General features: G+C 30.2%; 1 protein-coding gene across 1 annotated transcript in view; it reads left to right on the top strand.

The window, feature by feature from the left end:
• LOC145241557 (glutamate receptor ionotropic, kainate 2-like) overlaps positions 1-18,829 on the top strand; it is a 729,218-nt gene that overhangs the window by 516,209 nt on the left and 194,180 nt on the right. The window contains exon 9 of the mRNA XM_080104625.1: positions 16,455-16,481. Coding sequence (XP_079960751.1) covers positions 16,455-16,481 — 27 coding nt within the window. The remainder of the gene's footprint in view (positions 1-16,454; positions 16,482-18,829) is intronic.

The following is an 18,829-nucleotide window of genomic DNA, read 5'->3' as shown; positions in this document are numbered from 1 at the left end:
TTGCGTGTAACTAATGTTCCTTGTCAGATTAGACGTACGCAAAACGTGAATATCATCGAGAGGAAACAGGATGTATACTGATCAGGAAGCAGGAAGTAATAAGAATTAGTTTTCCCGGGAGATAAATACAATTGAATAAAAAAAACATACTTAACAATATATATATATATATATATATATATATATATATATATATATATATATATATATATATTGTTACGTCTGTTATATATATTTTTTTGCAGTGATGTATGTTTTATGTATGTTATGCATGTTATACATATATATATATATATATATATATATATATATATATATATTGTATGGTGTATATATATATATATATATATATATTATACTCTTGCCGTTATCATGAAAGATTTCACTACCTTTAGATAAAAACAAATGAAATAAACATTGATGTATGCCGAACTAATGCATATACACTTTTTCTCCTATATATATATGAGGTGGATTATTAAAAAATTGTGATTAACAGTACCGTTCATGTACGACGGTTTCATCTGTCTGGACAAACGGTCTGAGGGATCGAAATTCTTTGCTATAGCAAGAATTTTACTACGGTAGGTTGAACAGTATTTGCTTCGTAGAACGTATGTGGGAACACATCAACTTTTTTAATGTATTATATATAGTCCGATACACAATCGATCTAATGACACTACCAGCCCCATAAAGGGCATTTGTGTTAAATTTTATAAAAATTGACACAGCTGTTGCAGAGTTTATTAGGTACGAACTCACGCACACAATCCAAGTACCTTGTTTATATAAATGACACAAAGTATAGTTGTGTTAAATTTTCAAAAATCTGCCCAGCCAAACAGCCAGCTATAGCGAACTAAGACACACACACACACATACACACGCAGGTGTAATATGCATTTTATATCTAAGTAAACATAGAAATATGTGTTAATGTTAATTCTGCAATCTAACGCTATATATATAAACTATTTTTCTTTAACTTCAAACTTGTCGATACAGAAATTCTAGTATACTTTCTCTTGCATTTTTTTCTATAAAACTTATAACTTATTTTCTCAGTTAGCTGTGGTACTCAGTTGACAACCCTAAGTATGTAGATATGAATGTATGTGTGTTTTTGCTGGTAAGTTATTTCAATGTCAGTCGAGTTCGTTTCAATGACAATTCGTGTGTATCTATGTTTTTTTCTGTTTTACATTCATTTATTTATTCTTTGACTTTGAAGTAATAACGAGAAAAGATACCGGTAACGTATCTTCGGGTGGAATGAATGTTTATATATAATATTAACTCGTCTACATCTGTTTTTATTCGTGTAATTTTTTTTTAACATGAGCCTTTTCGTTATTTGTTAATGTCAAAAGTTTCAAAAGATTGTGTTTTGTCTTTCCATCGTTTCCACGAAAATAATTATATTTTATGTATTTTCCTATTTATGCATTATAATTGTTTTCTGTCTTATATTGCTAATGCGCTTCTATTTACAGAGAATTATATACTTTTATATATATATATATATATATATATATATATATATATATATATACATATATATAATATGCATATACTATATCCATGTACCTATGTATGTATGTATATAATATGCCTATATATAAAATATTCATTTGCAATATCAATTTACATATACATGTATATAATATATATAAGGATATTGTATAGGTAAATAATATGCCTATATATATGCAGATAAAATACATATACAATATATATATATATATATAATATACAATATGCTACATATATATGCATATAATCTGCCTATATATATATAATATACAATATATGTATAATATGACTATATATATATAACATGCATATAAAATATCCTTATACGTATAAACACACACACACATATATATATATATATATATATATATATATATATATATATATATATATATAAAGAGAGAGAGAGGGAGAGAGAGACAGATGTATGCATTTATAATGCTGCCACAGAGATCCGTGTGTATTATTAATTGAAGTAAATGTTAATTAAATGGAGGAATCAAAATAGAGGCATTAGATAAGATGATATGACGTGACGTCATGCCAAATAATATCTCGCCTCTCGCTTCATCATTACTTCCTTACATATATATTTACTAACTGGATTCTTGTATTTCCATAACGTGGCCTAAAGCAGTAAATTATATAAGTAATCATGAGAATAAACACAGTCATCTCAGTTGAGAAAGTATTCCGTAAACATACATTCATACATACGTATATATACACAAACCACACACACAAACATATATATATAAATATATATATATATATATATCATATGTGCATGTGATAAAAAGACCAGATTCGATAAGTAGAAATTAAATTACCTTAAAATATATAACCTTGCCATCGCAGGTCTTATCACTTTCTGATAAAAGCGAAACTGGAAACGTTAGTTTGTTGATGATCGATCTTTAAACATAATATAATATAGTAATATTATGATATAAATATGGCTTACGAGATATATATATATATATAATGTAGTTTATAAATATTATATATATAATATATAGTGCATATATATTATAAATATTACATATATATAATATATAGTACATATATACAATATATAGTATATATATATATTATATATAGTATATACATTATATATATAGTATATACATTATATATATATATTATAAATATTACATATATATAATATATAGTATATATATTATATATATAATATATAGTATATATATATATATATTATATATATTATATATATAGTATATATAGTATATATATAGTATATATTGTATATATATAGTATATATTGTATATATATTATATATATATATTATATATAGTATATATATATTGTATATATATTATATATATTGTATATGTGTTATATATATATAGTATATATATAGTATATATATATATTATATATATTATATATATAGTATATATATTATATATATAGTATATAATATATATTGTATATATATTATATGTATAGTATATATTATATATATAGTATATATATTATATATATTATAAATAGTATATATATTATATATATTATAAATAGTATATATATTATATATATATATATAGTATATATATGATATATATAATATATATATATATATATTATATATAATATATATAGTATATATATTATATATAGTATATATTATATATAGAATATATATTATATATATATAGTATATATTATATATAGTATATATTATATATAGTATATATATTATATATAGTATATATATTATATATAGTATATATATTATATATAGTATATATATATTATATATAGTATATATATTATATATATAGTATATATATTATATATATAGTATATATATATTATATATATAGTATATATATATTATATATATAGTATATATATATATTATATATATAGTGTATATATATTATATATATAGTGTATATATATTATATATATAGTGTATATATTATATATATATATAGTATATATATTATATATATATAGTATATATATTATATATATAGTATATATATATTATATATATCGTATATATATAGTATATATATATATTATATATATAGTATATATATTATATATATAGTATATATATTATATATAGTATATATATTATATATATAGTATATATATATTATATATATAGTATATATATATTATATATATAGTTTATATATATTATATATATAGTATATATATATTATATATATAGTATATATATTATATATATAGTATATATATTATATATATAGTATATATATTATATATATAGTATATATATTATATATATATATTATATATTGTATATTATATATTGTATATATATTGTATATATACTATATATATTGTATATATATATTGTATATATATTATATATATTACGTATATAGTATATATATTATGTATATAGTATATGTATTATGTATATAGTATATATGTATATATATGTATATAGATATGTATATATATGTATATATATGTATATATATGTGTATATATATATGTATATGTGTGTATATATATGTATATGTATGTATGTATATATATATATGTATATATATGTATATGTACATTTATATATATGTATATATATATGTATGTATATATATGTATATGTATATATATGTATATGTACATTTATATATATGTATATATATATGTATGTATATATATGTATATGTATATATACATTTGTATATATGTATATATATGTATATTTATATATATGTATGTATATATATATATATATATATATATATATATATATATATATATATTGAAATATTATTTATTTCCTTGTATACTGTTTTGTTTAACGGATTGAGACTTATGATATAAATGTAATCACCGGTAATTTCGAGTAAAGCTTAATGTATCTATTTTATAGGTGCAGAACATATATAGTACAAAATTTTTTTGAAGTTCAAATACTTACATTTTTTCTTTTATATAACTTTTGTTTTTCCATCACGGATCTCTTCATTACAGCCGTTTTTTGTTAATGAGATGATAATTTGATGTTTTATAAAAATATTTTTCTCCTCAACTCGTCAGATGTGATATACATCCGATGTTACCAACAAAAAGTTAATTTTGTACATGATAAACCTGGTTCGTTCATTTGGGCTTTGCCCGGTACCCAAGATTTCCGACCTGTAACAAGGTGGGGATGAATTTTTTTTTCTCCAAACGAACACACTAAGTTTCTCATGTAAAAGTTAACTTTTTGTTGGTAACATCGAATGGAAATCACATCTGACGAGTTGATGAGAAAGACACTTTTTTATGAAAACATAAAATTGTCATCCCATTAACGAAACGGCTGCAATGAATAATCCAAGATAAAATAAACAAGAGTTATATAAAAGAAAAAAAATGTAATCTTTGAATTTCAACAAAATTTAGTTCTATATATATAAGTATATATTTTATTTTAAGATTAAACTGCGTGCAGAAAAATATATTCCCACGTAAACATAACTAACTGCTGTTGTTCGGAACCGTCATTAGGAAAGAGTCAAAGCGGATATGGTTTAGTAAATGGCATGTGTTTTTAAAAAGCAGACTGTACTATCTCAATCCTAACATTATCCTCTACTTGTAAATGTACAACCAAGGATAGAATACTTCTGTCAAATCCGGAGTAAGCTCCTAAATGTACCATTTCTTGCATTGCCAGGGTACAAAACGATCTTCAGAGTTAGACGTATGAGATCCTTTTTGCCTCCTTACTGAGTCTTTTATAGGTGACGCCGTGCGTCTATCGCTTTGCTATGGTTACATTTTTGGTAGGAGCTCGACTGAGCTTAAATCTATGGCCCACTTCCTGTAAAAACTTTTAAACAAATAATTTCTATCTAGAACAAAAGTCAGTAATTTTCCCTATTCTCTATCCGTGCTAAATGTAAATTTCTAAAACTGTCTTTCTATGAAACAAGATACTGTGGAGCTCCTTGCCGACTGATTATAATTTAGACGTTTGTCCAATAAAATATGATATTGTTATTCCTCTTAAATAACCCTGACCCCTACTCATGTTCCACTATTCCTGATCTCATAGAGTCGTCTCACTAACTACCTAATAATTATCAACCAGTGTCCTTGAATAGCGTCCTAGCCTTTATAAGTCGTAACTTTCAAATAAAATCTCGAATAATTATTGTAGTACTTAACGCCAATACGGCATACTAAAAAAATGAACACGTTACCGCTCATCCACTAAGAGTTGGTGTGTTAGTGCTGCAGATGTAACACAAGGTCGAAAAAGGGATACGTCAGCCAGACTTCCTCAAGGAGGAACACTTCGACTATGTAAAAATAGATCTGAGTAGTCCTAGCCGCATATTCCTTAAAGCGCGTCTTAGACAACAAGCGATCATTTTGATCCTTCCGAAAACCGGGAAAAAAGGCCTGGGAACGTGCGTCGCTTAGGGCTACCCATAACATTTGTCTCAGTCTGACAGCGGAAAAACACCGAAATGGCCCAGGCTCTGTTGAGCTAATTGGCAGGATCGGAACTGAGACTGGCATACGACGAGATACATACACACATCATTACCATAGTCGGTACATCTTGGTATAGTTTTTTTTTCTATTCAGAAACGTCCATATCTTGTGTATGGATGAATCCTCACAATATTAACTTCATATGTAGAGAGAGATACGCTTTATTCCAAATCAATTATCCTTAATTCTTTCAATTACGTGGACACGAGTTATTTTATGCGCGTATTTTACCCATTTCCTGTTTGACTCTCATAGTGTTTTATTTCAGAATCATGTTTAACTGTTCCTTTTATTAGAAAATGTAACACAATATAACTAATAATAATAACAAATAAAAAATACAAACAAAAACCGAGAAAAATAGTTCTTTTCTTGAACGACATGATGCCAAACAGTAAGCCGGAAATTTATGTCGCCATACCGGAAGCGGCAAATCGGAAAGTTAATTTCCGACTCTGTGAAAGAAATCGCTTTTTATAAGGCGAAATTAAATCTTTGGATCTATTGAAAAGGACAACAGCGAATAACATTTAAACAAAGAAAAAAATGTAAAATAGCACACTTATATATTATTTTTTTATTAGGTAAAACACAATTCCTAAACAGATATTTATACGAAATCTCCATTCAATCTGCCCATACACTACTGTAGATCAATGAACTTACAAAATACGTATTGTGATGTGTTGTCTATAAATTAACAATCCTTTACGTGATCCGTAAAGGCAGATTATTATCGTCTGGTCATCAGCGACTATATATAATGCTTAACCAATGCATATTTTACTAGCATGGCCCGTGGATGTTCCACGGAATAAGATATATATTTTATTAACAAATGTTTTTGATGAAGCTGATATTTTCCTGGATAGCACAAGACAATAGTTTTCTGGCTGAAAAAGCAAGAACAGGGAACAAATATTGGTTTTAAAAATTCTCATAAAAATAATGTCTATTATATTTTAAATAAAAAAATAGTCCAAGGAGATAAATTAATAAGTATTAATAGAAACCCAGAAAGTACTATTATATTACATAGTTCAATATAAATATATAACCATATTGTAATAGTTAATATTTAATTTACTCTTTGGTCAACCACTCCTTGGCTAGTAGTTTTTCTTTTTGCCCTATTTTTCAAGTGTTCCCTTTTTTACGTAATAGTGTACGTAGTTAGCCAATGATATGTTAATTATTTTATATGAACATTGTCAGCCATTAAACATATCTCCATTTGTTCATTAACATAGAGCTATGCATCACGCTTATATTGTTCCAAGGAAAGGCTGTCCCTTTCCATGTAAATAAGAATAACGTTAGATAAGTGAAAATGGGATTAGGATATGCCGAGACTCGAACCTTCTAAGCAAGGTTCAGAAATAGAATGTTAGAAATCGGAATGTTAAAAAAGCTCATTGTTAAATTCTATTATAAAATAATTAGATATTGTTTATATTGTAAAAAAAAAGAATTGATCGTCATTAATTTATCAAACTGAATATTAAAAATGTCAGCAAAAAAGAATGAACGATACAAATTAAAAATATATTGTACAAAAATAGGTTAGTTGAGAATTCTTTGTTGTCAAAAGTGTGTTTGGGAGACCGTGTGCTTAACCAAGTGAGCTAGTCACGTTTTGGAACAACACCTCTGACGTCATAACAAAAAGGGGATTCTCAATATAGGAGCTCCAGTTAGTCAGATCGCAGAGTTGAGGGAGAACGCCACCAATTTCATACCGCACAATCCGAACCTAAGCAATACGAAATTCTTTTCAAGAGAAGATGTTCACGACTCTTTTCTCTCTGCCCCCCCAGGGAATTTTTCCCAGCTTTTATATCCTCATATCTAGAAAAAAGAAAAAGGAAGAGACAGGAAAAAATAGCTTCTCCCATCATTCCCTGACTTCCCAATATGCCCTTCGCGTATGCAAATGCGCTGGTCATCCTTTTCTTTCTTTCGCAAAGAGCGATGCAGATATGCCTGGTACGTTTCTTTTTTTTTCTTCTTCTTCTTCTTCTTTTCTAACCCTATACCCCACATCATTCTCCTATATGTGTCCCTTATGCAACAATATTAATAGCTGCCGATATTAATAGAGTAGATATTTAGTTTGGGATCATGTTGTAATCCACAGACGGACTATTTCGCTGTTTCACTCCTTTTCCATGAGACGAGGCCAGTTATTTCAATCCAGTCGCGATCAAACACCCGGTTAGCAAAGAGCATGTGATACTAAACGCTTGACCATAAGTTAAGCCTAGTTGACAGGTTATAGCTCAATTTCTCATATAAATGTTCTAAGTCACTGAGAAGAAAGAGATCTTTGAGAAATAGTAAAAAAATATTTTTTAAAAAAAATTAGTAGATGTAGATAGATTCATAGGTAGGTTTATAGACCGGTTGTTACCGGATTAGATATCTAGTTATTTAAAATTATGAAAGGCGCTTTTTGCTCCAATGAGCGAATAATACAATTATGAAATTGGCTTATTAGAATGAACCGGAGCGGACAGTCCAACGGGATCAGTGACGAGTTAAAAACGGATGAAGGTGACAGAGATCGAAGATCAACATTAAAAGCAAGTCAACAGAAAACTGAGAAGCGTAGTTAAAATATTCCAAGTTTGCGTATTCCTGCCATTTTGTTTTGTTTTGTTTTTTTTCTCTTTTTTAGCCACGTTCACCGTGGCCGGATGCAGTGAAACGTTAATCACAAACAAGCAGGACAGCGGCTAATTCTGTAAAGGTGCCGCCACGGGTTGTCGCATTTGTTTTATTTCAGCGTTTGTTAGCTGGTTTGACTCTTGCTTTTTTTATATCCAGTTGCGGCTCTGTCTGCTTGGATTATTCCTTTGGAAAGGACGCCAGAACAAAGTTTGTGATAAATTGTTAAGTCAACCGCGAAATTCATCCAATTGTTCAGCATAGACAACCGTAGAAAATCAACGTCCTTACTAATCAACTATCGAATGTCGACCAATACTTTGCTAACAAAACAGCTCTATTCACAGAGAGGTTTTTAATGCACCCAAGCATCTAAATAATACGATATGTTTGTCGGGCGGTCGGTTATTCGCGTTAAAAATAGAAATGTCATAGCATTTCATACTAAACAAGCAGGAAGACCGGACGTTGCCTGGGATTGATTACTCATGGAACGAGTCTTTCACGATTGAATATTTTTATTGCGATCGAATCGGTTTAATTGGACCATTAATTGATTATCTGCTACAGTTTCTGATCAATCGTGATGCTTTACATGATTTTTCTGTTACGAGTTACTCCACAATAAATTGTAGTCTACATTGCACTGTAGAGAGTCTTACTGTAAACTTTATTAAATAATTTTTTATATATAATGACTTCAGTTAAAGTTTAAAATGCAAAAGTCAAGGATCATGCTCCAGTTGATCGCTAAAGAGCAACATTTATTTAGTGCACGCCCTTGTTATTTAACAAACAAAAACATACTGTTTATTTTATGTTGGTTCTTTCTGCTTGTGTTGTAATAAAACTCTTCAAATTAACTTGTGATGTCAGGCTGAATAAGGTGTTAACTTTGGTCAAATCGACTGTTGCTTTTCCATCGCATTATTTAGATTAATAATTATCGATACTAAACAAACATATTCCAATAAAAATCTATCAAAGAACACTGACAAGCACATAAAGTACCATAGTTTGAAATTTCGCGCCGTTTCGAGTCTACAGGAAACGAACAACATACACAACCAAAAGCTCCTTCTATATAATGTAGAAATGAAAATTTAATGCAAGCCATTACGCATAAAAATAATTTTATAAAATCAACAGTAGGTTCTCTACTCTAATGTAATGTAGACTACAATGTATTGAAGATTAATTCACTGTGAAGCTTTCTTTCCGGTTCACCACGGTGGGTCTAAATTTAGAGCAGGCAATCAATTGATTTTTTTTGTTATTTACTTGCCTCGCCACGAGGGAAGAGTTAGACACGAGGTCGCTTTTTAATGTGGGAGGGGGTAATCAACACCCCAAAACAGGGGTACGCTGGTTAGTAGCAAAAATTAAAAATGTATCAGTCATGAAGGATTCTCCTTCATTAACCGAGACCAAAAATGTATTGAAAAAAAAGTTCATTGCAGCATCAGAACAGATACTACACTACCCTTTTTCAATCTATTAATTTATTTTTTTATTCAATAGGCGATTTGACCGATTCCTTTGACAATAAACTGTAGGAGTGTGAAATATTTGCTGATCAACATTCAACAACAGGTCTCCCTGCTAGTTAGATGTACAAGAAACCAATTCGAGAAGGAAGAGATTTCAAGTGTGATAGGTCAAATAAAAATATTCACGTTCACAGGGAACATGCGCTGGAACAGATATATTGAGAGCATTGCCAAAGCTGCTGTGTAGAAGGTGGGCTGTGTTTATTTGCTTCCACACTGAGCAAATTAGGCATGAGACCGTTTTTTAATGTGGAGAGGGGATAGGGGGGAATGGTAAAGGGAACCAACTTTGATCTTGGCCAAAAAGCCAAAAATCCCCTCTGCCAGAGAAGGTGGGCTCTCTCTACCGTGATAGAAAGCTACTTACGCCTGAAAGTATCCTGTATCTCTACAAGGCAGCCATTCATCAATGCATGGAGTACTGTTATATCACAATTGGACTGATGCATCTGCTACTAATCTCTCGATTCTTGACAGTGTTTAAAAGCGAGTCGCTAACCTGATAGGTCCTAAACTCTCATCAAAGCTTCAATCTTTGTCCCATCGACGTAATGTTGCATCCCTCTGCCTGTTCTACAAGCATTTTAATGGTGAATGCTTCGACGAACTACAAGCAATTGTACCTCTTCGACATAAATACCCCCGACAAATCCGATAAGCAGCAAAATCACACCCCTACACAGTGGAGATCCCTAGATGTAAGAAAGACTTCTACTCTAATAGTTTCTTCCGCAGAACTGCTACACTTTGAAATACCTTTCCAAGTTCCTGCTTTCCCAACTGTATTGACAAGCATAAGTTCAAGTGCAATATGAACGGACATGTGTTTTTTACACAGTGATCCCGACTTATCAAGGCCCGGAAGCAACTCAGGGATAAGGGTTATTGCAAGTACATTACGTTAGTGTGGAGATTTGATGAAGTGTTTACTTAAGGGGGCAGTTAATTAGCAATTTGTTAACATTGGACTTGAATTCATCCAAGTTGTAGTCCGGTGGGAAGCAGGCAGACAGAACAGAGTTCCACAGGCGTGCAGTTCTAAGAAAAAAGCTTTGTTCATGGAATCCGCGTTTTGATTTAGGCACAGATATAGAGTGGGGGAAATTTTTCACAGTGGATTCAGCTAGACGGGTGTTTTTCGTGAAAGATTGGCGAGGGGGGACCAGAGATTGGAGTTCAGACAAGCACCTGCCATGGAAATAACGATAAAACAAGGATAGGCTCGCAACGTCTCTTCTGTGGGAGCGAGGTTGCAGGGTAGAGAAAAGGGCATCCCCCACTAAGCCACGAATCTATTTTGTACTCTGTCAAGGCAGGATAGGCTGTTTTTAGCAGCTCCTGCTCAGATATGGCAACAGTATTCCATCCTTGGACGTACTTGACATCTTGCTGCTTAACTCCTTTCACAGTATTCCTGCAACTTATGTCCACCATCGTAGCCCCCTACATGAAAGTGGCACTGTGCCTTGGTTAGGGTGGAAATGGAATTAAAAATAAATTGTTTTAATACTGAGAACAGACACAATATATGTAAATCGTTAACACTCATTAGTTCTGATTAATTGCAAAAATAAAACTCATTTAATTCGAACAGAGTCTTCGATGGTCGTTCCAAAAGTAAGGCCTCCTATTTTTATAAGCAATAAAGTGAAACATTCAAGAGCTACCAGGATGAGAATGAGATCATTAAAAGCAGCAACCTTTTAGTGAACCAAAGTTTTTTTTCTACATGGTCACTGCCATTCTCAACATACATTCTCTAGCCACTTTCCACGCCTCGGTTGTAAAAATCGGTCGTTTTATCACGCACATCGCTAACGAAACTCTGAAATCGATGAACCTATCTCCTAGCTAAGGTAACATAAACTCCATCTGCTACCATAAACGCTCACCACGCGCTGGTGAATGTTCATCCGCTCAGTTTCTTTTTATTTTATTTTTTTTCATGAAATAATTTTATGACGCATCTCTGCTTCTGACGACTATCCATATCAGAGATCTTAGGTCTTACACCGGCAATATCTGAAAAAGAGACATGTAACTATATTTCAGTGTTAGTTAAGAAACACATACAGAAAATCTTAAAGAATAATACGGCTTTATTTGTTGTTGCGTAATCAAATAGAATACTCTAAACTTCATAATATCACCAGAAATGCAACTCTCAGACCCCCATCTTTATTTAAAATAAACTTTTTTTATTTATTTATTTATGAGTACACATGTGCAGACATGATTCAACTAATACGTGGAAAAGCTGAAGCTTCACCAGACCATACAGTGAATATAACACCAAACGAATCTCAGATATCTACTAATAAATCTACACATGGAAAAATAATATAAAGATATCTATATTTATATTCCCTGTGTAGTTTTATTAATCTCTCTCTCTCTCTATATATATATATATATATATATATATATATATATATATATATAAGTAAACAGTTAATAAAACATGTTAAAAACACTTTGAAAACATATTTAATCTGAAAAGTAAACACTTGATAAGTGGATAGTCCTTAATCCGCGGAGTTTCGAAGAAATACTTTTATTTTATATATATATATATATATATATATATATATATATATATATATAGGGAGAGAGAGAGAGAGAGAGAACTTGGTGTCTAATAATTCGTTCCCTATGGACTTGGAAATGCTACGCCGATTTGTTAGAAAATGTACCACGAATGCACTTGATGTGTTTGGGAATGTTTTACGTTGACATTTTATCGGAATGTCTTCGACAAGCATAAACAAATTCGCTTAAAGAAAGAAATCTTCTTTAGACGAATGTTTACACTTTTATACACCCTAACATCAGAAGTGCATTTGAAAAGTTGTATTACTTTACGGGTAGAAAAACACAGACTATAAAATCAACTTCTTTTATAAGATAGGGGCGCATTCGAACTTAAAGTTTCTATTTAAAGCACAATCGACTAATGACACTTAAATTTTCTTTTTTTTTTTTACAAGGTAGTCACCACTTATCAAGGCCCGGAAGCCACTCAGGGGTAAAGGTTATTGCGTGTACAGTAATCAATGGGACACTATCGTAGTAATCGTTAGTATTGGAGATTTGATAAAGTGTCTTACTTAAGGGGGCGGTTCATCAGGAACTTGTTCATGTTGGACTTGAAGTCATCCAGGTTATAGTCAGATGGGAAACAAGTAAACGGAAGATAGTTTCACAGGCGTGCACTTCTAAGAAAGAAACTTTGTTCATGGAATCTACGTAGGGAAAACTTTTGCATTTAAAACTTTGTGAAGCCATTATTTGTAGTTAATTTTATAAAACGAACATTAGATTCTCTACAGTGTAAGGTAGACTACAATATATTGTGGACTAATTTACTGTGGGGAGGTTAGTGAGAATTCCTCCTGTGCCAATGAGGGGAGGTCTCTCTAACTAGAGCATGTATTGAATCGATTTGGTTCAAAGATGTGCGACTAATTGTCATTAAAACACGGGAATGTGGAACATTTGTTTACTCTCATTAAATTTGGTACAAAGTCGGGTCTCCCTGCTAGTATGAATATACAAAAATATTTAGCCGTATAAATAAATGAAAAGGCAAATGCTTATATCTATATATATGTAAGTTAGTTTGAGAGAACCCCCCCCCAAAAAAAAAGAGAGTGTCCGATTGTTAGGAAAAATTAAAAAATAAGCGACTATCTATAGAGCCAGTTCCTCTTTGTTTGGATCAAAAACCGACGATATCAATGTTCTTCTTATTGCTGTAGAACTCACACATATGTGATATATATATATATATATATATATATATATATGTGTGTGTGTGTGTGTGTGTGTAAAATTATTTTCAAAGTAAAACAGCGTCGCAACTCACAGAATCTATGAAATCAAACAAACAAAAATGTAGAATCATTTTAGCTCATTTTAACACGATATACTAAACTAGAGTTCAAATGAACCCAAGTGTGAGCGAAACTTGGGTCTCACGATTCTGCTTTGATGGATCGTGTGAGCTATGAAGTGGTTTGATTGTTAAGATAATTATATCTCTCACATTCTGAAAATTCTAATATATATATATATATATATATATATATATATATATATATATATATATATATAGAGAGAGAGAGAGAGAGAGAGAGAGAAATTCAGCTCATTGTTCCCAGTAGAAACAAAATATATGGCTAGATCCTGTGTAAAAATAAAAGCCGATAGCCATTAGTAAATGACTTAGAATGACTTTAATGAACTTAAGGATGAATTGAATGACCTTAAGAATGACTTCAATGCTTAACAAATAACTGGAATCTTTCACAACCAACTTGAATGATCTGGAGAATGACTTGAATGGCTTTGAGATTGACTGGTTGTAAAGTGGGTGATCATTTTACATTAAACTAATACAGAAAAGTGATCCCCCACTTTATATCATCATGTTACTAACATAAGTACAGCATGTAGTAAGAACAAATACTACACTTTAATCTTGGTCAAAAGGCCAAGAAAAGCTTAAAAGGCTAAGAACAGCATGTATTAACAACAGACCTTTGATCTTAACCAAAATGGCCAAGCACAAAAGTGTTACGGACATACCGACCGACCGATCGATCGATCGAAGGAGTGACTTATAGAGTCGCTTGCACGCAACTAAAAAACAGATCAGTAAAAAACAGATGAGTAAATACTTATTAACAATTATACATAAAAATACACATGACCAACATCAATAATTTTTTCATATATTAAATAGAAAAGCGTATAATTTTTAATTATATTGAAATAAACATGTTTAATTTGGTTACACAAGCATGACAATGTTTCAGTCATGCAATTATAAATACCTAACAACCTCGTCAGGTGATGCAAGAGAATTCGATCTTATAAAAAAAGGGAGTTGGGTTTACTGGTAGGGCCGTTATTTATTAACGAATAATTAACTGAAAAATTGTCATGATCGGGCAATGATATTAAATTAAAAAAATGTTTGTCTGAGTATAAAGAACGTTCCATATATGTGTGTGTGTGCATATATATATATATATATATATATATATATATATATATATATATATGTGTGCATATATATATGTGCATATATATATATGTGTGCATATATATATATTTGTGTGTGTGCATATATATATATGTATATATATACTTATTAGCATACGGCTCTTTATTGTATGACGTCATTTCAAGGTGGGTTGACATTGAAAGTTTTTTATCTGTGGTAATATTTCGTTTAAATAAACATATTTTGACATCGCTACGTGATCATGAGGATGTGTTGTCCAAGCAATTATAAATAATCAACGACCTTATCAGGCGACACAAGAGGATTCGATATTTTAAAAGAAGAGACTTGCGTCGATTGATAGGCTCGTTAGTAATTCAAAACTAATCGACCGAAATACATCATCATGTTACGACATTCACAAATGTTTGTTTACACATAAATAACACAATATGTATATATATATATATATATATATATATATGTGTGTGTGTGTGTGTGTATATATGTGTGTGTGCAAGTTGTATGTATTATATATATATATGTGTGTGTGTGTATATATGTGTGCAAGTACGTATGTATGTATATATATGTGTGTGTGCATATATATATATATATATATATATATATATATATATATATATAGGCAGCATTATTCTGTTTAGCATATTTCATTAAAATAAATGAAGGTGTTTTGTTTATTAATTCTATTTTTCTAACTTTCGATTAGCAGTACTGACTTCAGGCAGGAACTAGCTAATGTAATCCCCATATTTTTCGAACTTATGACAAACATGGCGATTACGTCAGCCAGTTCCTGCCAGAAATAAATACCGTTATTCAGAAGTGGGAAACGATCCAAAATAGAATTCATAGACAAAAAGCGTATATTTATTTAATGATGTGTATATATATATATATATATATATATATATATATATATATATATATAGTCGTGAACATACGGCTACATTTTTCTAATGCCATTTCACCGTGGCTTGATATTGCGACTGTTTAACTCTATAAATAATATTGTCTTTACTAATTGCTATTATTTTACTTATTATGTTATTGCTGTTGTTGACTTTATATTCTCATTCCTTTCTAATGATTGTATTCAGCTGTTCATGTTACTAACATTGTGTGTTCTTTATTGATTTTTAAGTCTTCTTCGCTATCGTGTCTCTTTCAGGAACCACTGAAGGTCACCACACTATTGGTAGGTTTCACAGCTCGTGGTTTGTGGTGTTTCAGTTGTACAAAAGTTTATATCATATTTTATACATTTGTTTTTATTATTATTATTATTATTGAAAGCAAAAATGAATGTTACTAACACGTAACTATAATGCTTCACTTATCTTACTAATTTATCTACTACAAACCTAAGATACAAAAATGATTTATTTAAACCTTAACAACTTACAACACAGGATACATTTTTATATCTCTAATTTTAAAATATTTCTATAAATCAAATTTATAAAACTAAAAAACTAAAAAGAAACTGTTTGACAAAAGTCAATAATGAAAATGTATAATTTTAATTACATATTTAAATAACGAACTCATATTTAAATAAACTCTGCGTAAAAATTACTTGGAATAATTTAGTTTTTTTTTTTTAATATAAAAATTGAACTGATTTTTACGCAAAACGTTTGAGAGAAAGTTTAACACGTGAATTGCGGTTTAGAAAACAAACCATTCTCTGCAACATTATTTTATATATAAAACTAGACAGGTTACACTCGAAATTATATTTGTATTTCGTTATGATTAAAATTTTGGTTATACGCGTTAGATTTCACGGGAATATTATTTCGCGCGGTTTCCGAAATGTAAATACGTTTTGGATGGAGTTGTGTAATATCTCTTGTATTACACATGATAAGCAAAACATTGGGCATACGAACTAAATATAACTTACAAACGGCTGCAAAAATGTTTCATTTAAATAACACAAGACAAAAACAGAAAAAAAAAATGTACAAAGACAAAGAGTGTATCTTGCTTGAAAGGTTTACTTTTTTTATACTTGTATTTTGAAATGATATACTTTTTTACTTTGCAGGTTGCGTGGGATTTGTCCACATAAATCTAATAATCTATAAAATTAATATAAGAAACTAGAACCTGTAAGACCCGTACGTACATTATCACCTTTCACACACATTTTTTAAATGGGATCAGCAAAGAGATTCGTGATTAATCTGATGTTTATTAGCAAAACATTTCTGAAATAGAGAGAATTGTTCCACAATCAATTTTTTTGTTAATTGTATTAGCTGAAGCATGTCTGCAGATGTGTAGCCGTAAAACTTCTTTATAAAGGCGTGAACTATCCAGATTGTATGTAGAAATTAGCACGTATTCCCCTGTTATAAAATACGCTTACACATGATATTTTCCCGTGTAGATTTAATATTTATTATTAAACCAACATGTTTGTATTATTTTTACACTGTGGCCAATATTTTGTAGTGATTTCAATAATTTTAGAATAATATGACGGGTTGCATCAGAGAGAATCGAAACAATAACATCCAGCGGATTTCTCTAAAATATAATATAAAAAAAAACTTTAATTATTAAGGCGATCGTGCAAATGTATATTTGCGCACGCGTAGCGGATACAAATAAAGTCTATTTACGTCTGCCACGCTGTTATATCCTTACTTTTAATAAGAATACAGCAAGAAACACGGGGTTATGGGTGAAAGACAAAGGGGCTTATTTACAAGGGAATGTAGGTGACATAAGAGTTACTCGACATCTTGTCTTATTCCCTTCTTGTCTTTTTTCCTTCTCCCTCAGTCACGTGAGAGGGTATAGTTCATTTCATCTATGAAGGGATGTTAGGTTATTCCATTACATCACAAGGTATATTTTTTGTAAAGGTTCCGAGTGTGTTCCGTATTTCCGAATCTCTTTATATATTATTTCAAGTCTGTATAATAAAAATTGGTAGCAGTTTGATAAAGACCGCTCTACAATTAGAGAGGCAAAGTCCCTTATATAGACAGAAATAATCTAAAGTATTGAAATCATTTTCCAAAACCTTATTAATTTTTAGGAATGTGATTTAAATTTTAAGTGTAATATATAGCTTGTCTTATAGGAAGAGTTCTAAATATTTCGTATTGTTGGGTAGCGGGTGTTATATCAGGTACAATAATAGACGGGGGAACAGAATAGCTGAGAACGACGATGATAATGATGATGATAGTTCTTTTGTCATAGATGGGCTTTCAGTACTTGCTGGGGACCGTTAACACTTTGGAAATTAATTACACAAAATACCTTTACAAAATAATAGACAAAAATTACATCACCTTTCCTGGTTGAAAGAAGGCAACACAAAGACTTGGGTGTAATCTAATAATCTATAAAATTAATATAATAAGCTAAAACATGTAAGGCCCCTTCGTACATCATCACCTTTCACACACATTTTTTTTAAATGGGATCGTCCGAGCAACAAAGAGATTCGTGATTAATTTGATGCTGATTAGCAAAACATTTATGAAATAGAGGGAATTGTTCGACAATCAAATTTTATTGTTA

Source organism: Euprymna scolopes, chromosome 20 (assembly GCF_053919585.1).
Source record: "Euprymna scolopes isolate OS-2025 chromosome 20, ASM5391958v1, whole genome shotgun sequence".
Lineage (NCBI taxonomy): Eukaryota > Metazoa > Mollusca > Cephalopoda > Sepiida > Sepiolidae > Euprymna > Euprymna scolopes.
The sequence above is the reverse complement of the archived record's forward strand: the minus strand, read 5'-3'. Positions and strand labels throughout refer to the sequence as shown.